Source organism: Bombus terrestris, chromosome 12, assembly GCF_910591885.1.
Source record: "Bombus terrestris chromosome 12, iyBomTerr1.2, whole genome shotgun sequence".
Lineage (NCBI taxonomy): Eukaryota > Metazoa > Arthropoda > Insecta > Hymenoptera > Apidae > Bombus > Bombus terrestris.
Genome location: NC_063280.1, coordinates 8549326 through 8574875, shown reverse-complemented (window position 1 = coordinate 8574875; position 25550 = coordinate 8549326). Strand labels below are relative to the sequence as shown.

The 25550-nt window shown below is 30.6% G+C and overlaps 3 protein-coding genes across 14 annotated transcripts; all 3 read left to right on the top strand.

Moving 5' to 3' along the window:
• Positions 1 to 382: 382 nt before the first annotated feature.
• LOC100644574 (heterogeneous nuclear ribonucleoprotein H) lies at positions 383 to 5558 on the top strand. Of its 2 annotated transcripts, none has more exons than XM_012314976.3 (9): positions 383 to 496; positions 1032 to 1299; positions 1369 to 1512; positions 2347 to 2485; positions 3780 to 3952; positions 4039 to 4232; positions 4317 to 4436; positions 4522 to 4621; positions 4735 to 5558. In XM_012314976.3, the coding sequence occupies exons 2-9, from the start codon at positions 1041 to 1043 to the stop codon at positions 4818 to 4820; spliced, it is 1215 nt and encodes a 404-aa protein (XP_012170366.1). In that variant the 5' UTR covers positions 383 to 496; positions 1032 to 1040; the 3' UTR covers positions 4821 to 5558. The 2 variants fall into 2 exon arrangements, with proteins under 2 accessions (XP_012170366.1, XP_012170365.1); XM_012314975.3 differs by having other exon boundaries at positions 384 to 496; positions 1022 to 1299.
• Positions 5559 to 7020: 1462 nt separating this feature from the next.
• LOC105666350 (ATP-binding cassette sub-family C member 5) lies at positions 7021 to 15359 on the top strand. 5 transcript variants are annotated; one of them, XM_048411014.1, is made up of 27 exons: positions 7021 to 7343; positions 7966 to 8150; positions 8252 to 8337; positions 8410 to 8559; positions 8634 to 8792; positions 8857 to 9004; positions 9079 to 9312; positions 9379 to 9552; positions 9639 to 9786; positions 9889 to 10037; positions 10267 to 10377; positions 10820 to 10930; positions 11425 to 11567; positions 11648 to 11760; positions 11827 to 12106; positions 12185 to 12311; positions 12395 to 12540; positions 12611 to 12735; positions 12806 to 12993; positions 13068 to 13344; positions 13410 to 13563; positions 13638 to 13766; positions 13858 to 14134; positions 14219 to 14384; positions 14459 to 14642; positions 14728 to 14920; positions 14993 to 15359. In XM_048411014.1, the coding sequence occupies exons 3-27, from the start codon at positions 8267 to 8269 to the stop codon at positions 15254 to 15256; spliced, it is 4221 nt and encodes a 1406-aa protein (XP_048266971.1). In that variant the 5' UTR covers positions 7021 to 7343; positions 7966 to 8150; positions 8252 to 8266; the 3' UTR covers positions 15257 to 15359. The 5 variants fall into 5 exon arrangements, with proteins under 5 accessions (XP_048266971.1, XP_012170367.1, XP_012170370.1 ...); XM_012314977.3 differs by having other exon boundaries at positions 11648 to 12106; XM_012314979.3 differs by lacking the exon at positions 7021 to 7343 and adding an exon at positions 7649 to 7869 and having other exon boundaries at positions 11648 to 12106.
• A 231-nt stretch (positions 15360 to 15590) lies between these two features.
• On the top strand, positions 15591 to 25402 carry LOC100650780 (sodium leak channel NALCN). 7 transcript variants are annotated; one of them, XM_020865780.2, is made up of 29 exons: positions 15592 to 15780; positions 16093 to 16226; positions 16344 to 16529; positions 16596 to 16819; positions 16886 to 17160; positions 17248 to 17495; positions 17566 to 17955; positions 18071 to 18259; positions 18320 to 18457; positions 18537 to 18743; positions 18828 to 19024; positions 19105 to 19227; positions 19323 to 19496; positions 19586 to 19765; positions 19875 to 20127; positions 20199 to 20366; positions 20472 to 20680; positions 20763 to 20883; positions 20944 to 21077; positions 21158 to 21323; positions 21580 to 21774; positions 21862 to 22079; positions 22199 to 22422; positions 22517 to 22653; positions 22736 to 22872; positions 22939 to 23095; positions 23156 to 23272; positions 23346 to 23523; positions 23599 to 25402. In XM_020865780.2, exons 2-29 carry the CDS (start codon positions 16122 to 16124, stop codon positions 23775 to 23777), a joined length of 5229 nt encoding a protein of 1742 aa, XP_020721439.1. In that variant the 5' UTR covers positions 15592 to 15780; positions 16093 to 16121; the 3' UTR covers positions 23778 to 25402. The 7 variants fall into 7 exon arrangements, 6 of the variants coding, with proteins under 6 accessions (XP_020721439.1, XP_020721438.1, XP_012170373.1 ...); XM_020865779.2 differs by having other exon boundaries at positions 23343 to 23523; XM_012314983.3 differs by having other exon boundaries at positions 16590 to 16819.
• Positions 25403 to 25550: the final 148 nt, after the last annotated feature.

The following is a 25550-nucleotide window of genomic DNA, read 5'->3' as shown; positions in this document are numbered from 1 at the left end:
AAATGGATTTTATTTAAAGTTAACGTAAAAAATTGTGTAGCAGATTCACAACAGTATTTCTAATCATCTAAATTTTTGTAATATTAATACATTTCGTTATATTTGAAAAGAATATACTATATTTTAATTATAATATAATTGCAATTTTTTATTTAAGTTGATGAAATATATTCGTTTCGTATGACAAATGTATTCGTAAAGTAATAACTTTAATCTTTTATAATTTCTATTTTCGCATATTAATAAAATATTTTTAGTTGAAGTACATGTTACTTTAATTTTTATAAAACTTAAATAAATTCTAAATAAACCAGGGATTTTATATACCATAATGTTACAATGTAGTACATTTATGTTTATAAACCAGCCATTAGTTTCGTTAGGATAAACGCCATTTTGCAGATAGTTTCACAGAGCGTGGCGTTGGATAAGCGTTTGCTGTCAATTAAACTTAATTCGTGATTCCTTCTAACTTGTAGATCAACACTAAGAAACCGTAAGTACGATTAATAATATTTACAATATATGAAATGAATATATTTTGGTAGCATAAAACAAAGACTAGTATATTACCGATACGAACAATTCTTCGGTAAAGAAATATCTTTTTTTCAAACTTTTCTTCCGACTATATTGCAATGTTGCATTTTTTGATGTATATATGTATATATTTATTTATTTATTTATTATTGGAATCTCAATAACAAGTTACAAAATGCTATATTTTTACATTATTTTATTATTTTGTTGGATATTATTGACCTTCAAATTCTTTAATGACTGTTCTCATAAATTTACTATTGCATAAATGATGCAATATCTTTTAAATACAGCGAAAATTTAAACAATAAAAAAAGTAAAAAGGAGGAAATAATATACAACTATTTCTTATAGTATATTGTACTTTAAAAATAAATAATAATTATAAAATAATCATGCTGTGCATTTATATTGTTTTTGATTTAATATTTTATAATATATAGAAAAACATCAGGATATATTTATACAAATTATAACATAGTTTATTTTAGACTACAATCATGTCGAATGGAAGTGGAGACCATGATGATGAAGGCTATGTTGTTAAACTACGTGGACTTCCATGGTCTACTACTGTTGATGAAATCATGAAATTCTTTAGTGATTGTTCTATTACAAATGGTAAAAATGGTGTACATATGACAATGTCAAGAGAAGGCCGTCCAAGTGGAGAGGCTTATGTAGAAATGGACACACTTGAAGATATTGAGAAAGCTTGTAAAAGAGATAGGGATCACATGGGTCATCGTTATATAGAAGGTTTGTTATAAAACATATAAAAATAAAAATATTTAAAAGATATATAATAAAATATGTCTTTCATTATAGTCTTTAAAGCAAAAAGAGGTGAAATGGAGTGGGTAGTCAAGAGAAGCGGTATGAACCTAGAGAATGCCATGGATGATGGTTGCGTGAGACTACGTGGTCTACCATTTGGCTGTTCCAAAGAAGAAATTGCTCAGTTCTTCTCAGGTATTTTATATCATACATTCAAACCTGTATCTTTATTCATTTTTTTATATTGTATATTATTAGAAATTCACTTACACCTTATTGGCTATCAATGTGTTTTGTTTTTTCTTTTATTTTTTATAATAAAATTATTTCCCTATCATTTGATTTTTGTTAATCAAATAGAAATCTTGAATCACAGGGACTAAATGCTTTTGATGGTTATGATACATATGAAGTATATAAACAGCACAGCTTTTTATCTCTTCATAATTTAAAAGAATGGACATAAGTGTTGCAAATTAATATACAAGAGACATATATCCTAGAATTAAATTAAAGAATAAATATGGGAATAAAAGTATCTGGCAAAATAATACACATATTACAATAAAAGTGTCCAGCATTTCACTAGTTTTACATATAAAATTCGTTTTATGTCCGTCCCAAGCAGTGTCTCTGTGTTTCTATAATCATCAGATGGCCTTAGTTAAGATTTAAGGAAGTAAAGTCCCTATGCTTTATAATCCTTTATAGACTTGGAAAAGGAACATTTATTATAATTTCCATGTGTGTTTTATATAATTGTATAAAAATATCCTTATATTTATTTTATTTATATTTTTATGTTTTGTATATAGAACTTAATTCTTAACTTCGGCATAGTTAACATTTTCTTCTGTTTTGACTTAATTGAGAAAAAATGTATATTTCTGGAGCGAGACGTTTTGCACATAATGTGCAAAGGATATTTTAAATCTTGCTTCTTTATAAGGGTTTTAAATAAACTGACGATACTATAATTAATAATGGGTGTTACGTTACAATGTCGATGTTTGATTATGTGTGGGTCAGGGTTGGAGATATTGCCGAACGGGATTTCACTACCGACAGACTACACGGGCCGCAGTACTGGGGAGGCTTACGTTCAATTTGTTAACAAAGATGTTGCGGAGCGCGCTCTGCAGAAACACAAGGAAAAGATAGGACACAGGTGGGGCACTGACGCTAGCTGGGTTTGGGTATACTTATGACTTTTCAATATCATTTTATGATCGTAGTACATGTAGGTATATAAATTTTGTTAGTAAATAGCGGGAGCGAGTTTTTATATAGATGCAGTTTCTTTAATATTTTATTTTACAAACAGAAAACTATTATATAAAATAATTTATTTATTACTGCAAATAATCTGGAATGAATTATATTATTAAAACGTATTTACTAATTTTGCATTTGTATTATTCTATTCATACGCTATTATAGAAATTAATTGTATAAAGAAACTGCTTCTCTTTCTAAACACGAATAAAAGAAAGTTAGTGGTACGTAAGCGAAAGTACTGTTGGCCCAACTGAAACCTATGGGTGGGTGCCGGGCGGGAGGTACCCCCTTACATCGTCACCAAATCCCATGGGAGGTGGGTAGGGCTAACCCAGGATGGGTGGGCGCTACGGAGGTAGTAATCATCGATCTAATTTGGCACACCTGTTTGACAATTGCACAATTGTACGTTTTATGCGAAACAATGTAATAATTTGAACTCAAAGGCTTTGCACAGTTTTTCTTTTGTAACATCACTATTTATAGTTGATACATACAGCTCGTTAATTGCACGGAAATATTTTATTATCATTGTCATACGATAAGATATGCTAACTTCAATTATTTTAGCTTTTTTTCTATTTTTTTTAAATTAAATATTTAAATTCGGAGTACTTTCTTTTAGTTGTATCGCTTCCCGATACTTATATTGTTTACCCTATCTCTCTTCCACTCTCTCTTTCTCTTTCTCTCCTGAGTTGCATAAAGTGCAATTGTAATTGTCATATACCTGAGGATCATCAGCATCTCAATGGCTAGGGTGACATAAGATACATCAGAATGCAATGTCATCGAGGGAGGGTATCTACACACAGGTTTAATAAATATGCGGAGGTGTAGTATGAACAGTTAATCCATTACAAAATTCTCAGTATGGATTTTTCCTTCGAATCACGTCGTTTTTCTTTTTATTTTATTTTTGTTTTCATTTAATCTCCCAATTTTTTATATTGGAACAATAATTGTTTAGTTCCGTTACGCGAAAGGTTATTTTCAATATTCATATTTCCTATTTATCTTATCTATTTATATCCGTTTTCGTTTAAAAGTGCGCTCTAAAATTAAAATTTTATGCTCATTGATATTTTTGCATTAAATTTTCTCATATTTGAGAAGGCAGCCGACTATATGAACGGCAATAATATTTAAACGAGAATAATAATAATTAATATTAATCTTAACAGATACATCGAAATCTTCCGAAGCAGTTTGTCCGAAGTACGTGCTAGCATTGGACCGAAAATGCGAGGTGGGCCAATGGGTGGTTTCAATCAGAGACCAGCACCCTATGACCGAGGCTCTCGTTTCGGAGGGATGAATCGTTTTAGCAATAATAGCAGAGGTTCTAGAAATAGAGGTACTACACGAATTCGTTAGTTATTTAAAAAGTAAAATGTCACTTATTACATCATTTTTCTCTTATTATTGTTTAATATGTTTTAGACTTTGATGGTGGTCCATGGGGAAGTGGTAATAACTTCGATTCACGCGGAGGAAGCATGGGTATGAGAGGTGGTTTGGACATGAAAGGTGGGAACTTCAGAGGCAGTGGTGATACATGGGGTGGTAATTCCGGTATTCATAGTATACACATGCGTGGATTACCATTTAAAGCTACCGAACAAGATATAGCTGATGTAAGTTTATAATTGAATGAAATAAATGTAGAACATTTTATTAAGTTAATATTTTTATAATGAAATTTGGTGGTATAATTGTAGTTCTTCAGACCTATCGAACCGGTAAATGTTCGAATTATTCTTGAAAATGGTGGACGTCCTTCTGGAGAAGCAGATGTAGAGTTTGCAACTCATGAGGAAGCTGTTAAAGCCATGTCTAAGGTTATTTGAATAAATATAATTGACATTGTGATTTCCAATTAATTATTTTAGATACTAATTATTTTCTGTCATAATGTTGTTATAGGACAAAAGCCATATGTCTCATAGGTATATTGAATTATTCCTAAATTCAACTGGTGGTTCAAGTGGAATGTCTCTGGGTGGTATTGGAAATTTCTGCGGAGGTACTTCCTAATTGCTTTTTTATTATTATCTATTCTTTAACATTCTCATCCTTACTAAATTTTTACAATTTTGTTATATTAAGCAAATATTAATTAAAGATTTATATTGTTAGGTTTGGGTAATAACTTCAGGCCTGGATATTCTCCAAACAGAGGTTTCAGCTCTCAACTAGGAGGAAGTAACTATAATAGTTTTTGAGGCCGGATGTCGCGTTTCTTGCGCTATCGACGATAAAATATTTCTTAAATCAAAGATTTATTGAATTATAATTATATCACAGTGAAATTTCATTTTCATATTACGTTCAGTTAAAGGTTAATTACTGTTTCACTGTTTTACGTATTACGTACGAAATCATTAAATAGAATTAAAAAAGTTTGTTTTAGTTTATATTATACTAATATGAAATCGATAAATATTAATTAGTTTAATATTATTTTAAGGGACGAATTTAGTTGATCAGAATTTATTATAATTTTGTTTAATCTTCATTCGTTTTTGAGATAAAATATTAAGCATTATATTATAAACACTTCTATCAAATTATTGATGTAATACGTATCTCAATTATAATGATCATAAAAGACAAATTATATTTTTCATATATAATTAGTATAATTTCATTGAATCGTAAAAATCTAAGTCACAGAAGTATATAACTTCTTTTCTTTTTTTTCATTATAATATCATTTTGATGCATTGTACATCCACCATTTCATTAAAACCTCACAAAAGTGTTCCAAATTCTAATATTAGAGAATAAGCATATTTATAAATTATATAACAGCTTCGACATCATGTTATTTGTCAGAGTTAGAAATGTCAGAGTTTGCAATTGTACAAGGTTAGTTAGTTTGTATCAAAACACAAACAGTTCAACAATTACGATTCATATTGTAATATATTTATCAAATAGTAATTCACAGTTACATACAGTATAATAGTTTATGTTAACCCTGTCGAATATTATTACTCTAAATAATACATGAAGTTCTTCGACTATGAACTCATGTTTAATGATATATACATGATATTATTAAAAAAACAGAGTATATTAAATAATTCAGTGTATATTAATAATTTGACTGCCACGTTGGTCATATATCACCAGCCACGGTTTCTCTTGTGACGCCACGGTGTCGTTGGTGACCGGAGCGCTTGAACTTCTCACAATTGTAAAAATTGAACGAAAATTGACAGTTAGGACATTTTGAATATAACCGATAAATAGAAAATACTTTGAAATAAAAAGTGTCCCATTGAACAATTAAACATTTCTATTAGAACATCAATAAAAAAAAAATGAGAACGAATCTTGCATCTAACGGTGTACTGTGTTTGCATCCATATCTTTGAGGAGTATATTACGAATATTATTATAAACACACCTTAGAAAATAATCGTAAATGTTGCTTTATAATCATATAATTGAAGTTAGAAGTGTGAACATACCTTACTATTATATATAGAATGAGCAAATACTGTTTATTAATATCTTCTACATGTTTCAACAATACATTCTGGACGTTTTGCTTACGATAAAATAACGAATGCGAATGGTTTGTTGAAATAAACGAAGCCTTGTTATAATATGACACTGTCAACTGTTACCAAGGCGCCACGATGGTTACCCGTGATCACAAATAAGATAAACGGTCCATTGGGGAAGAATGTTGTCTTACATCGTCAATTTATTATTATTTTGCCATTATATGCTTTGAATAATAAAAATACTCCTGTGGCGTCCTAAGAGAAACATGTGATTTCGGCGTGGCAGTCAAAGTGTTAAATATTACTGAGCTCTACTCCACTTTTGGCATTTATAAAGATTATAATTGCTTTTGAGTCAATTTTACTTGTAGCATGTGTAGTTCTACAAGTTTTCATGAGAGACATTAACATGAAAAAAAAATAAAAATATTATAAAAAGATACAGATGTAATATTTCATTATATATAAGGAAACAGAGACAAAATACTCCTTATCTTTCATTGTGAAAATGAATGTTGTAAACAAAACAAATGCTTGTATTTGTTTAGGACCTTATATTTTGTACGTGAAAAAATTCTATATTCAAATAATAATAATAATAAAATGTATCCTTATAAATTTATCTTGTGCATGAACTTAATAGGAATGACGTATGTTTGATGTGACCTGTCTTTTATAAAGCATAGCAATAAACGTTATCTTCATGATTGAAGGCCTTTATTCATATCGTGTTGTACTTAATAAGTGATTAACTAATTTATTTATTCAATTAAAAATTGTGTTTTTATAGTTAGACATCATTGTAAATTTCCATTCTAGAAAGTAATCCAATTTTTACGAATTTTCTTTTTACTATAAAATTCTTATTTATTTTTTAGACTCTCGAATTTTTGTGAAACAAGTACAATATAATTCAATATTATAACTTAAATAATGAATACATATAAATGAGGTTGGAATAAATAGGACTATGGGGCAGAGAAGTATGAAGCACATTGTATTGTACATATTTAGCATATCAAGTACTTAATTGAAATCTATTAGTCATGTATAGAAGTGACTGGATGCGGAATATGAAACGTACACGGTTTGACAAAACATATACCAAAATTAATCATCCATAAACAAAGATAATCAGTATCTTAAGTATATTTGAGGTCGACGACGACATTAGATTTTGGAAGATAAGATATAATTCGGTAAAAATTTGATACATTTCTTCCATAAAATGTAAGTAGAGGAAGTATAATTTAAATATACATTCAACATATCCTTATATGTACAAGAGATATAGATTTTTTAACTTTTAATTTAATTACATTATTTTTTTGATGAACGAATGGCATAACATTACAAAAATATTTACTACAATACAAAAAAATAACAGCTATTTTTCATAATTTATTAATCTGATGTGTATATATATACTTCTTGTGAAATATTTTTTGTTTATATAAGTATTTTCTATATGTTTTTATCTTTAATTATTTTATGAAACAATTCCCAAAATTATGATATAAAATACCGTTACTTCATTGATTTAAACGAATATTTAAAAAATCAGGTTAAGGATTATGTCACATGACAACATACACGAACTGTCAAATCACAGAGGGCACAGCTTCTCTCATATAAATTTAAAACTACATATTTGTTCAATTTTGATACTTATCATTGATTAGACAAGATTAGACTTTTTATCAGTTTTCTAACACTATTAATGTTCACTGTGAATGCTGAAATTACTATACATTATGTATGTATAGCTTCACTGAAAATTAAATTTATTTGGTTTTTCTCTTGTGACTAAATAAATAACAAATGTAATAAAGTTATTATCTTTTTGCACAAGGTGAAGAACAACATAACCGTACACAGCTGATAGTTTAATCGTTACATAGATAACGGTAACATACTATCAAAATTAATTTTTTTCTGATAATTTTACGGACTATTGTACTGGTATCTCTACCAAGCATGTAACAATGCATAAGTAATACTACAAAGTAAAATATCATCAAATAAATTGAAGAATTGGTAAATAATTGAGAAAACTATACTTAAATTATAGTCTTATTCTTACCATTTATGTATTTAATTGTGTAATTTAAATTTCTTTATGTATTGTTAATATATAGTGTTAAAAGAAAATCATGGAAAATAAGACAGATTCTCCTAGTGGCCAAAGTGAAGATAATGAAGTTCAGTGTATTAATAGTGAAAGGTAAAGAACTATAGTCTTGTTTATGTTTTTTAAGTCTAATTGAAAAATTGATATTTTCTTATATTCTTTTAGGCACAATGATGCTAGCGAAGGACAGCATTTTTTACTTCCTAATAGATACTCACGCTCACCAAAAGTACCAATAGAATATATCAGAAGAACCAATATGAGTCGGTACAATCCAGCTCTAAGGAATCTTATACCAATACGTCATAGAAACCAGTATGTATTAAAGTAGATGTGTTTTTGAGATAAAAAATTATTTTTTAAGTAATATTTTACTGTATGTATTTTAGAAATAAAGAAAGTATGCCAGCAGATAGTGCTGGATTATTTTCATATATTTTTTATACATGGATAACGCCATATATTTGGGAAGCATATAAAAAGGGTATTGACATTACAAATCTACCACGTATTTCTATTTATGAGAGCTCCAAATACAATACACATAGGTAACTGCACTATACTGTGAATCTATCTTTTTTTTACTATATCTAAAATAAATCTCATATTTAGATTAGAAATACTTTGGCAAGAGGAGATAGGCAGACATGGTCCATACTTGGCATCATTTTCAAGCGTAGCTTGGAGGTTCATGAGAACAAGAATATGTATAGCTGGATTTTTATTAAGTTGCTCTACAATTTGTGGATTTATTACCTCTGTATGACCTTTAGTTTCATGTAGAATACAAGTGTTATATATAGTACTATATAGAATGCTATATTTTTGTCTTAGATGATATTAATGAAGAAAGTACTGGAACACGTTCAGTCACCAGAAGAAGGTACATGGCTAGGTATAAAATGGGCATTGTTACTAACAGGCTGTGATCTACTGCGAGTAGTATTTTTTAATTGGACTTGGAACACTAATATTAGAACAGCACTGAGATTAAAATCTGCTTGTACTACTCTTTTATACAAAAAGATTATTAGACTGAATAGTCTTGGAAACAAAAGCACAGGAGAAGTGAGATTTTGAATATACTGTCAAATTGAATTTAATTTTATATTTATGTTCATTTTGTAATTTCAGATAACTAATTTGTTTACTAATGACAGCCAAAGACTTTTTGATGTAGTCATTTATGGACCTATGATATTCAGTGGCCCAATAATTATTATCTGTGGTATATCCTATATTCTGTGGATATTTAGTCCCATAGCTATTTGTGGAATATTGACCTTTTTGATATTCTATCCTTGTCAGGTAAACAATGTTTCTTTTTATATAGTTTGTGAAGTTATTTTTTCTATCTATTCAAAATTTCATTACATGACATTATTTTTCAACAGTATCTTATATCCCGTTTAGTCGGACATTTTCGTTCTAAGACAGTTGTTATTACAGACATACGAGTGAAATTAATGAACGAAATTTTAGAATGTGTAAAATTGATTAAAATGTATTCATGGGAAAAATATTTCAGCCACAAACTTCTTGGTATGATTACCATCTTTTTAATAAACTATTTAATGAAATATATTAGTACTATATTTTTAATTTGTATCTTTTTAATATATTAATATATTAATTAATTCTCAGGTATACGAAAGAAGGAGGAATACTGGTTACATAAAATTGTATATTTCCAAAGTCTTGCTATTTCTTTAACTCCAGCTATACCTGTGATAGCTGCAATTATTACATTTCTAGCTCATTTATCTACAGGCAGTAATTTAACTGCTGCTCAGGTATATATTAATTTGTGAAGTAAACATTTAGCACAGCCACTTATTTACATTCTTTTGGAGGAATATTAGAATAAGTAATACCAAAAAAATCATGTGTAAATCGACATCGACACAACTTAAGAACTGTATAGTTAGCATTTATATGGTCAACGATATTTATTTTGCATAGAATATTTAAAGTCGTCAAGTCAAGAAATAAGTGTTGCACTTAATGGGGTATATATTGCAGGCTTTCCCAATTACAACATTTTTTGGAAATATGCTGAGAATGGCACTCGCCTCCCTTAAGGATTCTACACGACATTTTATCGACGCTCATATTGCACTTAGAAGAATGAAGGTTTCTTAAAATTTAAATTACAATTTAATTGTAATTCTTTCATAATTTATGTTTAATGGATGGGTATTTCGTACTTATTACTATCAAACAAATTCTCGTGTATCTTATATTTACTAAATTTATTTTTTAGATTATTTAAAGAAAAAATTGAACGAAAATTATGATATAATATACACGGAAGTTTTGTTTTATTAATAATCTCATATTTTCACCTTAAGTGTAAATGGTTGAACGGTTGCAGTCGTAAAGGGGAAAGTGTTGCATACATGTAAATATACACAGAATAATTGCTTTTTCTTTTACTCCTCCTTGTGGTATTATATACATTAAGGAAATAATACAGGGTTATTCATATGATTAAAATGCAAATGTTTGAAGATAGTCTAACAAAATATAAGTTTGTCATATTACTACTTTAAATTATAATCCATTACTTTTCCAGGTGTTCCCTTTTGTAACATTGCTGAATTCTCAATTTCGTTCTTCTTTTATGTTCCTTCAAGTGGCATTAGTTAATATTAATGAGTCAAACATAACACTCAACAGATTTCAGGTGTTTACTTTTGGATCTTTTTTGTTAATAGTAATTACTAATTATGATAGTAGAAACGTAAGATTAGTTAGTTTGCAAATAACATTTGCACTGTGAAAAAGTTGTTATTGTAGTTAGAGCAATGCACGATGCTTTGTAATATAGTTAATTTCATGGCTGATATTCATTAAGATAGTCCATTTAAATACATAAACATTGTGATGATTCCTTTTTTTTTTTTTTAGAGGCATTAACACAATACGATTGTGTGACGCATTGCATGTTGTAAGTTCTAATTTGTATGCATTTTTAAGTTTATTATTTATAATTGGTGTATGTAATGTGAGATGTGAGAAATTTAATGCTTGCTTATGTGAATGTCGTTTTGTCATTAGAATTAATCATTTGACCATGTTTATAATGATTTGATTGTCAAAACAGTTACGAGTTACTCTTTTTGACTACACTTTTTGATAGTCGCCTTTAGTAATTAGTAATTAGTAATATTTGTGTAGGATGTATTGCTTCTAGAAGAACAGATATGTCACATATCTAAACCAATAGTAAAATCGCAAGCTGTAGCCATTGCTAATGGTACATTCGTTTACGAAAATGCTAACTTGCACACTAAGAAGTTAAAAAATGTTAAAGAAAAAAAGTGAGTTTTTGTTTGTTTGTGTATTTTTACTATCATCTTGAATTATTCCTTTGAAATAATTTTTTTTTGTATTTTTTCAGGAAAGTTGGATCATATTTAAAGACCAAAATTGAACTAGAGAAACTTAATGAACCCTCCCAGGAAACACAATACACGGAAGTACTCTCTGACATTAAGTTTGGAGCAGCTAAAGGTAGATTAATAGGAATTTGTGGACAAGTAGGAAGTGGGAAATCTAGTCTCTTACTTGCTGCTCTAGGGCAGTTAAAAATGATAAATGGCCATATTTTGAGAGAAGGTTCATGCGCTTATGTTAGTCAGCAGGCATGGATTGTTAATGCAACCTTTAAAGAAAATATATTGTTTGGAAACCAGTTTGATGCTAAACGATACTATCAAGCATTAACAGTATGCAGTCTAAAAGAAGACTTGAATATGTTACCGGGTGGAGACGAAACTGAGATTGGAGAAAGAGGTATAAATCTTTCAGGGGGACAAAAGCAAAGAGTTGCTCTCGCTAGAGCACTTTACGCTAATCGGTAAATAATTTTATTTCTCTATTAAAATTTCTTAATTTATTATTACAAGTGGATATTAAAAAAACGTTCTTTTTCAAGAGATATATATTTTTTGGACGACCCATTAAGTGCAGTGGATGCACATGTGGGTTTTTACATTTTTAAAAATTTAATTCTCGGAGCGCTTAAGGATAAATGCGTTTTGCTTGTAACACATCAGATTCAAGTATGTTTTAAATAAATATTTATAAAACTTAATTAATATATATATACTTAATTACAAATAACATTATATCCGAACAATTACAGTTCCTAAAGCATTCTAATCAAATTTATGTAATGCATAAAGGTAGAATTGTAGAACAAGGTACACACGATGAATTGATAAAATTAAATAGAGAATACGCTGCAATGGTAAACAGTGCACTATTAAAAACGAAGAATAGTTCAAAAGAGTATGCATTTTACAAATAATTTTTAGACTATAGTTTTCATAATTTTAACAATTACTTCTAATTTAATTAGTGAAACCTCAGTATTAACTAAGATAGATAGCAGAGAATCTAGTAATGATTTGGAGAAACAAACAGCATGCAGTTCTGGAGACAACAATGAAGATATTGCAATATCAAAGGAAATACATGGAGGGGGTGTGTGTTAAGATTTATATAATCAATCTAAAAATATTTGTCATTTATGTTATTTATATTTGTTATCTAGGAGCAATTCTGACAACGCCAGAAAAAATGGGGACGGGTACTGTGGAATCGTACACGTATCATACATATGTGAAATCTGCGGGTGGTTATTTCGTAGCTCTTTTGGTATTTTTTACGCTCTTGTTAAATGTTGGAAGTTCAGCATTTAGTACTTGGTGGTTAGCCATATGGATTAAAGCTGGTGGTGGAGTAAATATGTTTTCTTTTTTTAATTGGTATTTATGTTTCTTATTTTTAGTTTACGTTGATCTTTTTCATTTAAGAATGTCACTGATCCCAATACCAATAAAACTGTAACTTCAAACAATTTAAATGATAATCCAAACTATTCATACTATCAAGACATTTATATTGGCTGCATTGGAGTTATTTTGTTAACAAGTTTACTGCGTGGCTTGGCTATTATGTACGCTACGATAAAGGCTTCAACGACATTACACAATCAAGTTTTTAAGAAAATGATTAAATCAGCAGTAACATTTTTTGAAACTACTCCTATTGGAAGAATACAAAATATTTTTAGTCGAGATATTGATGAAGGTAAGACCTAAATATTTTTGGAATTAGTAAATAAATGTATTTCTTTATTTATTTTTTTATTGTAGTGGACAATTACATACCGATTTCTGTGGAAAACATGGTACAGAATATTATTACATGTAGTTTTGCAATTATAGCTATATGTGCAATATTACCCTGGTTTTGTATACCATTAATCATTCTTGCGGCTGTTTTCTTTTATATTAGCAAAATCTTTAGGTGAGATTAATATTCTAAATAAGAATTTATCATATTTATTACTATCAAATGTAGCGAGAAGACAAATTTTTCAGAGTAGCAATGAGAGATTTCAAGCGAATAGAGAGTACCTCGCGATCTCCCGTTTTGAGCTTTGTTACAACCACTATTCATGGTTTGAATACCATTCATGCGTTCCAAAAGGGAAAAGCATTTGTAAACAAGTATGTTTCTTAAATTGAATCATGAATGAAGTATTGAAGAATGAAGAATTTGAAGGAGATAAAAGTATAATACTGAATTACTACATTTTAGATTTGAGGAATTAATTGACTTAAACAATTTGTGCCTTTACCTATGTCAGTCTACCATGAGATGGTCCGCCGTGAGACTCGATATTTTAGCGATTATTTCCTCTTCCATTACTGCGTTTCTTGTAATATTGCTTAAAAACCAAATATCACCACCTCTTGCCGGTTTGGCAATGGCATACGCAATGCAAATGACCGGCGTTTTTCAGTATACTGTAAGATTAATGGCAGAAACAGAAACTCGTTTTATAAGTGTCGAAAGAATAAGTTACTACTTAAGGGTAAATAAAATTAGTACTTATTAGTTGCAACAGTAATTAATAATTAAATCACATAGCTTAAAATATATTTGTTGCATCTTACAGACATTACAGAAGGAAGAAAGTTTTGGGAATGAACCTATAAATCCTTCAGATCAATGGCCTACTGACGGAAAATTGGAATTTCATAAAGTCGAATTAAAGTACAGAAAAGAACTGCCACCTGTATTGGATAATATTTCATTTGTTATTAAATCTGGTGAACATATAGGTAATAATAATTTGATAACAGATTTACGATCATTATTTACATGATTATTTTTTCTGCGACGTAATGAATTTTAGGTATTGTGGGAAGAACAGGAGCTGGGAAAAGTTCTCTTATCGTTGCTTTGTTTCGATTAGTTGAAATTTCTAACGGAAAAATTCAAATTGACGGCATAGATATTGCAAAAGTGAAGTTAAAATTATTAAGGAATAAATTGTCTATAATTCCTCAGGATCCTGTTTTATTTAGTGGAACCATACGGCAAGTACATTTAACAAATTAAAAAATAAACAGAGAAGTAAATTTGAATATTTGAGATTGAATAATATCTATAATTATATTGTAGATCAAATTTGGATCCTTTTGAACAATTTGACGATTCCGAAATTTGGAGTGTTTTAGAAAAAACTCAATTGAAAGAGAAAATTCAAGCTATGCCAGCAGAACTCAATGCTCCTATTGAAGTTGGAGGAAACAATTTAAGCGTTGGCGAGCGACAATTACTTTGTTTATCAAGAGCACTTTTGCGTAATGCCAAAGTATGATGTCAGCGAAAGTTCTTCGTATTAATTAATGCTTATTTCACTTAATAATTTATAATTCCATTGTAGATAATAGTATTAGATGAAGCAACTGCTGCTGTTGATCCAGAAACTGAAGTCGCTGTTCAAAATACCATACAAAACGCATTTTCCAATTCTACTGTATTAACGATAGCTCATCGTTTGAAGACTGTTATTTCATGTAATCGTGTTATCGTTATGAAGAATGGCCAAATAATTGAATTTGATGCACCATCTGTACTTTTATCCAATTCAAACTCCGAATTTTCGAAAATGATGGCCTCAACAGAGAAGAGCATAAAGGAAACTTAATCGATATTAACAATAGTATTATATTTAATAAATACAAACATTAACAAATTAAAAAAATGAGTGTTCTTTAAAATATATGTTAAGCATATTTTAATATACGATTTTTGGAAAATAAAATTAATAATGAAAGTAAAACATTTCCTTTTTAATTATGAGAGAAGAAGACTATATTTTTAAAATAAAGCGACATTATTCTTTTAAATATTTCATTAATGAATAATGCTTATCAAAATAAAAGTCTTTGTTATTTACAATATCGTCGATTCACGCGCCTTCGTTCACGATTTGAAATATTGATTTGTTTGCAATGATAATATTACTGCTCATGCTCACATCGAGCTTTCACTATCACTGGAAAGCCCAGAACTGAACCAAAAAATGATCACCGCCATGCCGCCAGCTTGTTGTTACTAATAAGATGTTTATTACACGTTAAAGCTTTATCGTTGTTTTATACTGAAATGTAGTCTATATGAATTGCCGTAAAGGCAATTTTCGTTGTCGTCCAAATTGTTAAAAAAAAGGTAGGATCAATTAATTACATCATTTTTATTAGACGCAATAATTATAGTAATGTTAATTAAAATTATACATTATGTACACGTTTAATTATGTTATAGCAATTTTAACTATTGTCTTTTTCATATATCAGTATCATATATTATATTTTAATTTTCAACATGTAATTATTTAACCATCATATTGCTGTTGATTTATAATAATATAATTGTTTTTATAATAATATCGAAAGAATTGTTTTTTATTATTATTTATTGTTATTGATGTTCATGTTTATTCTGTAATATTGTGTTATTCGCAATACTTTTCAATTATAGGCCTCACCATTGCGAACATAATTCCTATTATGATGCTGGGGCGCAAGCAGAGCCTCAAAGGGGAACCCGTCTTGGCCGATTATGGCCCAGAGGAGTCCCTCAATGAGAGCGCTGATATAGAATGGGTGAATAAGGTAAATCAGAACCACGTATATTCATTCCTGAATAAGTCAGATATTTATCGTTTCTTCTTGTAAACTGCGTGTACATTTATTAATATTAATTACTAACTAATTACTTGGTTGTTGTAGCTATGGGTGAGAAGATTGATGAGGTCTTGTGCTCTAGTATCTTTAGCTTCTGTTTGCTTAAATACTCCTAAAACTTTTGAAAAAGTTCCACCTCTTCAATATGTTACCTTTATTTGCGATTTAGTTATTACGTTTTTATTTACTGCTGAAATGATTGCTAAGATGCACATAAGGGGCATACTGAAGGTAATTCGTATAATATTGTAATTCTACATAACAATTTACAAAAATCTGACAATCATTTAGTTACAGAGGGATAAATCTTATTTAAAAGATCATTGGTGCCAATTCGATGGAAGTATGGTCATCTTTCTCTGGTTATCTGTAATTTTACAAATGTTTGAGATGCTAGGTTTCGATATACGACTCACTCCCATTTCGATATTGCGGGCACCACGACCCTTGATTATGATACGCTTCTTACGAGTCTTCCTTAAGTTCTCCATGCCGAAAGCTAGAATTAATCAAATTTTTAAGTAAGTATTTTGGAGACAAAAAATTCATTGAGCGTTTTATACTTATTGCGCTACTTGTGATTTCAGGCGTTCGAGTCAACAGATATATAATGTGACTCTTTTCTTCCTTTTCTTCATGTCTCTTTATGGTCTTTTAGGCGTTCAATTCTTTGGTGAATTGAAAAATCATTGCGTTCTTAATACTACAGATCCGAAGTATATAACTATAAATAGTTTAGCCATTCCTGATACTTTCTGTTCTACTGATCCCGAATCAGGATACCAATGTCCAGAAGGAATGACTTGTATGAAACTCCAATTGTCGAAGTACATCATGGGTTTCAATGGATTCGATGAATTTGGTAATGACAAATTTTACAGTATAAAACATTTCTTACAACCTTAATAAATAAGTAATGTACTTTACAGAAATAACTTTGGTTTTTCAGCTACTAGTATTTTTACTGTCTATCAAACTGCATCGCAAGAGGGATGGGTTTTTATCATGTACCGTGCAATAGATAGTTTACCCGCTTGGCGTGCGGTTCTTTACTTTAGTACGATGATATTTTTCTTAGCATGGCTCGTGAAAAACGTATTCATAGCCGTCATTACGGAAACTTTTAATGAAATACGAGTACAATTTCAACAAATGTGGGGTGTTAGGGGGCACATCAGTAACAATACAGCGTCACAAGTTAGTAATAAACTTTATAGTTTGTAAAATAATTAATTGGTCTCCACATATAACGTCTCTTTTTTTTTAGATACTAACTGGTGACGATAATGGTTGGAAATTGGTAACTCTAGATGAGAACAAACACGGAGGATTGGCTTCTCCCATATGTCATGCAATTCTTAGATCTCCTCAATTTCGTATGGTGGTAATGTTCGTGATTTTGGCAAATGGAATCGCCACTGCGACGATGAGCTTCAAGCATGATGAGAAACCAAGGCATATGTACTATGACAACTATTACTACGCTGAAATCGCGTTCACCGTATTCTTGGACCTCGAGACGTTATTCAAAATCTGGTGTCTCGGCTTTCGCAGTTATTACAAGCATTCGATTCACAAATTCGAGCTGCTGCTGGCAATTGGTACAACCCTACACATCATTCCGTTCTTCTATCTTTCTGGATTCACGTATTTTCAGGTTTCTATATTCACTTCTGTTCAGCCCTAAAACAGATACAATTATATGGTTAAAAAAAAAAAGACAGAATCAAAGTATACAATGATAAATTGATATGGTATTTTTTTGTAATTAGGTTCTTAGAGTAGTCAGACTCATCAAGGCATCACCTATGCTCGAGGATTTTGTATATAAAATATTTGGTCCGGGGAAGAAGCTGGGCAGCCTCATTATATTTACCATGTGCCTGCTAGTCATATCGTCCAGCATTTCTATGCAGCTTTTTTGTTTTCTTGATTTCACGAAATTTGAAACATTTCCAGAGGTAAAAGATGTGATCAGATCTATACTGTAATCAAATTATACTGATAGAAGGTTTCTTTAGGCATTTATGTCCATGTTCCAAATTCTGACACAAGAAGCTTGGGTAGACGTTATGGATGAAACAATGTTAAGGACACATGAAACAATGGCTCCTCTTGCTGCTATGTATTTCATTTTATATCATCTTTTCGTCACGCTGGTAAAAAAAATAGAAATAGATTTAGAGTTACTTTCTTCTTAATTGTGATGTAATTAATAATATTATATCTTTTTTATAGATTGTGTTAAGTTTGTTCGTCGCTGTAATTTTGGATAATCTTGAACTGGACGAGGATATCAAGAAACTAAAGCAATTAAAATTCCGCGAACAAAGTGCAGAGATAAAGGAAACTCTACCATTTAGGTTGCGAATCTTTGAGAAGTTTCCTGATAGTCCTCAAATGACATGTTTACACAAAGTGCCATCAGATTTCAATCTTCCAAAAGTAAGTATTATTTATTATCCTACTGTGTATTTTTATTACAAAGAAAATGGGTAAAATGTATACATTTTTATATTTTTAATTTAGGTTCGTGAAAGTTTCATGAGACAGTTTGTATTTGAAATGGAAACTGAGGAAAACGAAGGGGTCAAGAAAATAAATGAAACTTTTGATTCAAAAATGATATATAGGAAACAACGTCCAGTAAAAATTTTAAATAATCCACCGAAAGTGAGAAACGTTGTTACAAATCTTAAAAAAGCAGCTGTTATCTATATTATAAAGTGAGTTATTATATCATAAAATGTTTGAACATTATTTAGAAGTCTTATGCTAAGTATACAATATGTGTACTGTTTTTCAGTGATTCAAATAATCAAAGATTATTACTAGGTGATTCGGCTATGATACCAGTGCCAGGAAAAGGTCTTTTAAAGCCACAGGGTACTGTTAGTAGTGCCAAACAACTTCGTTTTGACCAGAAAAAGTAAGATCTTAAGTTCTATAAATAATTGCATAATAATGTATTACTTAAAGAATATTTATAAATAATAATAATTTTGTAAATGATCATTATAATAGATCAATTAGAAGAAGCGTCCGTAGTGGATCAATCAAGTTGAAACAGACGTACGAACATTTAATGGAAAACGGTGATATCGGAGGTATAAACAGAGTTAGCTCTTCTCGGAGTAGACCGCATGATTTGGACATTAAATTGTTGCAAGCTAAACGACAGCAGGCCGAGATGCGAAGGTAAGATGCAATAGTTTCTCCTCACTGGTTCGAACACTTACACTCTTTCTATTTCTAATTGAACTGCTTACCACATTGCACTTATGTAGAAATCAGCGTGAAGAAGATTTACGCGAAAATCACCCATTTTTTGACACACCATTGTTCGCAGTACCGCGTGAGAGTAAATTTCGTAAAATTTGCCAGTCGCTTGTTTACGCGAGATACGATACAAACGTAAAAGATCCATTAACTGGAAAAGAGAGGAAAGTTCAATATAAAAGCCTGCAGTAAGTGCTTTCAGTATAAGCATTGATATTTTAAAATGCATTAAACTATTGCTTGAAGTTCAAGACAAGGAATATTAATTATAGTCACATATATTTATACGCTTTGTAGCAATTTTCTTGGCTTGGTCACATACCTTGATTGGGTAATGATTTTTGCTACCACTATGTCTTGTATCTCTATGATGTTCGAAACACCACGATACCGCGTAATGGAAGTTCCGGCATTGCAAATTGCGGAGTACGGTTTCGTGATCTTTATGAGTATCGAGTTAGCTCTGAAAATTCTGGCAGACGGGCTATTTTTTACGCCGAAGGCCTATATCAAAGACGTCGCCTCCGTGTTGGATATTTTTATTTATGTCGTACGTTGATAAAAAATCACTCTTGCTATTCGATATCTGATAAATTCAACGCTAATCCAGTGGTCGTTTAGGTCAGCCTCGTGTTTCTCTGTTGGATGCCGAAGAGCGTGCCTCCGAATTCCGGTGCGCAACTTCTTATGATCTTACGTTGCGTTAGACCACTAAGAATCTTCACTCTTGTACCGCACATGAGAAAAGTTGTTTATGAATTATGTAGAGGGTTCAAAGAGATCTTATTGGTAAATAATTCTCAATTAAAAGTTCAAACATGCAAATGTTTTTTTGAATACATAAAAGCCGTTTGGCACTGAGTTCAGACAAAAAATGAATAAGAAGCTTTTTAGGTCTCTACTCTATTGATTTTACTGATGTTTATATTCGCGAGTTATGGTGTACAGCTCTACGGGGGTAGATTAGCTCGTTGCAACGATCCCACTATTTTAAAACGAGAAGATTGCGTTGGAGTATTCATGAGGAGAGTTTTTGTGACGAAAATGAAATTAAATCCTAGCGAAAATGAGAGCTATCCATCGATACTAGTGCCACGCGTTTGGTAGGCTTATTAAAAAGAAAATGCCAAATTTAAATGATTCTACAAAGGAAGAAGTTTCTAAGTAGATATTAAAATCTTTTAGGGCTAATCCTAGAAGATTTAATTTTGATAATATTGGTGACGCGCTGATGGCACTTTTTGAAGTACTCTCTTTTAAAGGATGGCTCGACGTTAGAGATGTTCTTATACAAGCTCTTGGTCCCGTAAGTCATTAACATTACCTTCGAGTACTTCTGTGATGATATTATGCAATGACTTTTTAGGTCCATGCTATTTATATTCATATCTATATTTTCCTGGGTTGTATGATTGGTTTAACGCTGTTCGTCGGTGTTGTTATCGCTAATTATTCTGAAAATAAAGGAACCGCATTACTCACGGTCGATCAAAGACGATGGTAAAGTTTTAATTGAATCTAATGGATTTCTCAAATGAAACGTTCAAATTGTAAATGAATATTTATTATGATTCGAATAGGTGTGATTTGAAAAAGCGACTGAAAATCGCACAACCGTTACATTTACCACCCAGACCAGATGGAAAAAAATTCAGGGCATTTATTTATGACATTACGCAAAATATCTATTTTAAAAGATTTATTGCGGTCATGGTGCTCATAAACAGTGCTCTTCTGTGTGTCTCTGTGAGTTGAATAATTTTTCATTCATTTTCTATATGAACAACACACAAAAACACCACAACACCATAACATCGTTTTATAAAATTAATTAGCAAACTTTTCGCATACAAAAGAACATACTCGCAAAAGGACAGGATTCAATGACTGTTACCTTGAATCATTTGTTCCTTGCCGGCTACCATTAGACCGTGGTAAAAGTAAATCGACACAATATTTTTTTTGCGTTAATGAACCTTTTTTTATTTTTTCCCCCCTTAAGTGGAGAATCGAGGAAGAACACACGGAAGCACTCGCTACGGTGTCCACGATTCTGACACTCATCTTCCTCGTGGAAGTAATTATGAAAAATATTGCTTTTACACCACGTGGCTATTGGCAGTCCAGAAGAAACAGATATGATTTGCTCGTGACAGTCGTCGGTGTTATTTGGATCGTCATTCATTGTACAATGAAGGTAGGTCGGTAATATTATTATCCAGTGATCGTTCGTTTGTTTAAAAATAATATAATGACCGTAATGACGGGAATACCTTTCTTGCAGAATGATTTGTCATATGTAATCGGCTTCATGGTCGTGATCCTTAGATTTTTCACAATCACTGGCAAACATACAACTCTCAAAATGCTGATGTTAACGGTCGGAGTATCCGTTTGCAAAAGTTTCTTCATTATATTTGGCATGTTTCTTCTTGTTTTCTTTTATGCGCTAGCTGGCACGATCATCTTTGGAACTGTAAAGTATGGTGAAGGTATAGGAAGGTAATGTTACGTATTTCAGTGCAATAAAATGAAGGAGTAATGTTAAGATTAGAAAATAATTAAATGGTGCAGGCGCTTTTTTCCCCAATACAATCTTAAGAGAGACGATTATCATTTAGGCGTGCCAATTTTGAGTCACCTGTAACAGGCGTCGCGATGCTCTTCCGTATTGTCACAGGGGAAGATTGGAATAAAATAATGCACGATTGCATGATACAACCACCATATTGCACTCCAGCTGCTAATTATTGGGAAACCGATTGCGGCAACTTTCATGCTTCCTTAATATATTTTTGTACTTTCTACGTCATTATCACTTACATTGTTTTAAATCTTCTGGTGGGTAAGTACTAATCGACCTTATTGAATAGATACACTGGTTGTTTTGGAATGATTCTTTAAGGATGGTACCATAAATTTATTATCTTTCATAATAGCTATTATTATGGAGAACTTTTCTCTATTTTACTCCAATGAAGAAGACGCTTTGTTATCCTATGCTGATATTAGAAACTTCCAGAACACTTGGAACGTCGTTGATAACCATCAGAAAGGTTTTATACCTGTGAAACGGGTACGCCTAAAAGAAAGGTCTTTACGGGCTTAACATGCTATTATAAATTGGCTAGAAGTAATGATATATTAGTTTGTTTTAGGTGAAGTTTATTTTAAGATTATTGAAAGGTAGATTGGAAACTGACCCACAGAAGGATCGACTTCTCTTCAAACATATGTGCTACGAATTAGAAAAGTTGAACAATGGTGAAGATGTTACCTTCCATGACGTTATCAAGTAAGTCCTTGTATCAGTAACAATCATTATTGTAAGAAATATTTTCCGACGACATGTTCTTTGCAGCATGTTATCCTATCGTTCGGTTGATATTCGAAAAGCCCTTCAGCTTGAAGAATTATTGGCAAGAGAGGAGTTTGAATACATTATTGAAGAAGAGGTTGCTAAGCAAACAATCAGAAATTGGCTAGAAGGTTGCCTGAAAAAAATACGTGCTAGTGGGGTAAGTTTATAAACAACAATTTGCAGAAAATTGGATTTAATTTATACTTTACAATTATAGAAGCAACAGAATAGTCTCGTAGCCGGTCTTCGTGCCAACACTGAACAAGTACAACAACAAGAGCATGTAGAAGAAAAAGGGAAGGAAGTAGCCAAAGAAGAAGAAACCGAAACAAAGGTAAATTTTATTTTTAATTAATTGATACTAAAAGATATATATATAATTTTTAATTATATTCATTACCAAGCAGGAGATTGATGCAATCAGGCACTGCAAAGCAAAGAAACCAGTAGTGCTTCCAAGATCTGATAGTATAGGTAGTGGATCAGGAAGAAAATATTTAATTCCAACACTATCAGATCCTGCTTCGATTAGATCTGAAAAAGACAAGAGTGCGGCACCTAAGAAGAAGAATAATAGACCACCACGTATGTATATTTTTATACTTTGTATGTATATCCTTTTTATCGTGTTTTTCTCCAACGTGAGCTTTCCATTTGAAGCGGCGCCGAAAAATAATTTGCCACATCTCACAGAGAGCACCGAGCAAAGCCGACAGCAGCGGGAAGTTGTCAATGCAAAAGCAACTGTACCAAAACCTTCCAGTGTCATGCTAGAGGTTCGAGAATGGTGGAAGGAACAGTTGGCATACAGCAGTGAGTCCAGCGAAGACGAGGTTTAAGTAAACGCTTTTAAACGAATAGCCGCGGATATAAATTATAGCGCAGTACAGTATAAAAATGGAGCACATGCTTTTTAGCATCCTTGGTGAAAATGTGAATTAGATTAAAAATAATGCAAATACAATTTGTATTTCACTGTTGATTACATGTGCTTCGTTCTTAACTGTTTACACGAATAAAACATTGATAAATAAGAAGAAAAATATAAGTATGTGCCTGAAACACCAGCGTTAAAGGTAAGGCATGAGTGAAGCATTTTTGAGCACAGAGAAGACAAGGTACAATTTCTGTAATCCTATCGGAAAAATATTGAAGTAGAATTATTTCTTTTGCATATTTTTCGAATCTTATTTTTTACATCGTTGTTTATAAAGTGAAAAATGTAGAGATATATGCAGAAAAATGATTTATATCCATTTTTAATCGTTATTTTTATATAGAAAATTTTGCAATGCTGTATCGAAGTATTATTTTATTACTGCACGAGGGAATTGTATAATACAATTCTTATTTCTAAATTATTTATCGTGTTATTCGATATTATTTTTTTTAAACAGAAGTTTATTCTTTCCCTCATATCTCAGTTTGCTATTGCAAATACTCAGGTTCTATACAGATTAATGTTTTGTAGATTGTAATAACATATTTTAAGATATATCGAATATAATTTGTTATTGTGTTATATATATTCTGTGTCAGTTATTGGTGTTGAAATGTGTAATTTGTACAGAATTATAGAATTAGATACAGTAGGTTTTATACAGCAAAAAGTTAAGCCATGGAAGTGCTAATTAAGAGTAATGAAATTAACGTTATTGAGAATAAGATGAGTACAATGAATTTAAATGACGATTTTTTAAAAAAATAAACAATTTAGTTGTTGAAAATTTAATATATCAAATGTGAACAAAAGACGATCGAACGAAATTTGTTCATTTCCAATAGAAACATTACGTCCTGAAGGCCTGTATTATAACAATAAGAAAGTAGCTGATTATAAATGTTGTAGTATTTTTTTTTTGTGATTATATATATATCTATTTAGTAAAATCCGAACAATTTGGTACATTCAAAGATCATAATTTAATTATACAAATTGTGCGTATGAAAAAAAAGGCAATACCATTGATGTATATTCAAATCAAATGGTATTAGTCCTGTAAATACAAATCAACATACATAATTTCAAACAATATGATTATGTAAAATTAAATATTATACAGCAAGGTTTTTTAAAACTTGATCAGACAGTTCTAGAAATACCATATGTTCAAGATAATTACAAAAATTTATGACAGCTAGTATACAGTGAAAATTTATGACGTTACTAATTTAAGAACTTTTTTAACGGTATAAAGACGCGGATAGAACAAGTTGTGTAAAAAATGCCTAAATATTAGATACATATATATATATATATATATTTAAATGAGACAGCACAACTATTTATATCTATGTGATATGGGTTGATTTTATATAAATATATATATATACAAAACAAAGACTTAGAAATATAAACAATATTGTTTACGATATTGTAATGAATGTTGATCACTGTTGCTAGTTTATGTGCCAATGTGCTGTACTGTAATATGAAAAGATAATAAATGTTGATAGATATAAATATTTCCAATTATATTAAACTCTCTCTTTATTTTAGAAAAAAGAGATAGATCAACCATTTTTATGAATTGTCAATTATGAAAATATAAAATGTATCAAGTACTTATACATATAATATAAATTTTAAATAGTAAAAGTATAATTTAACC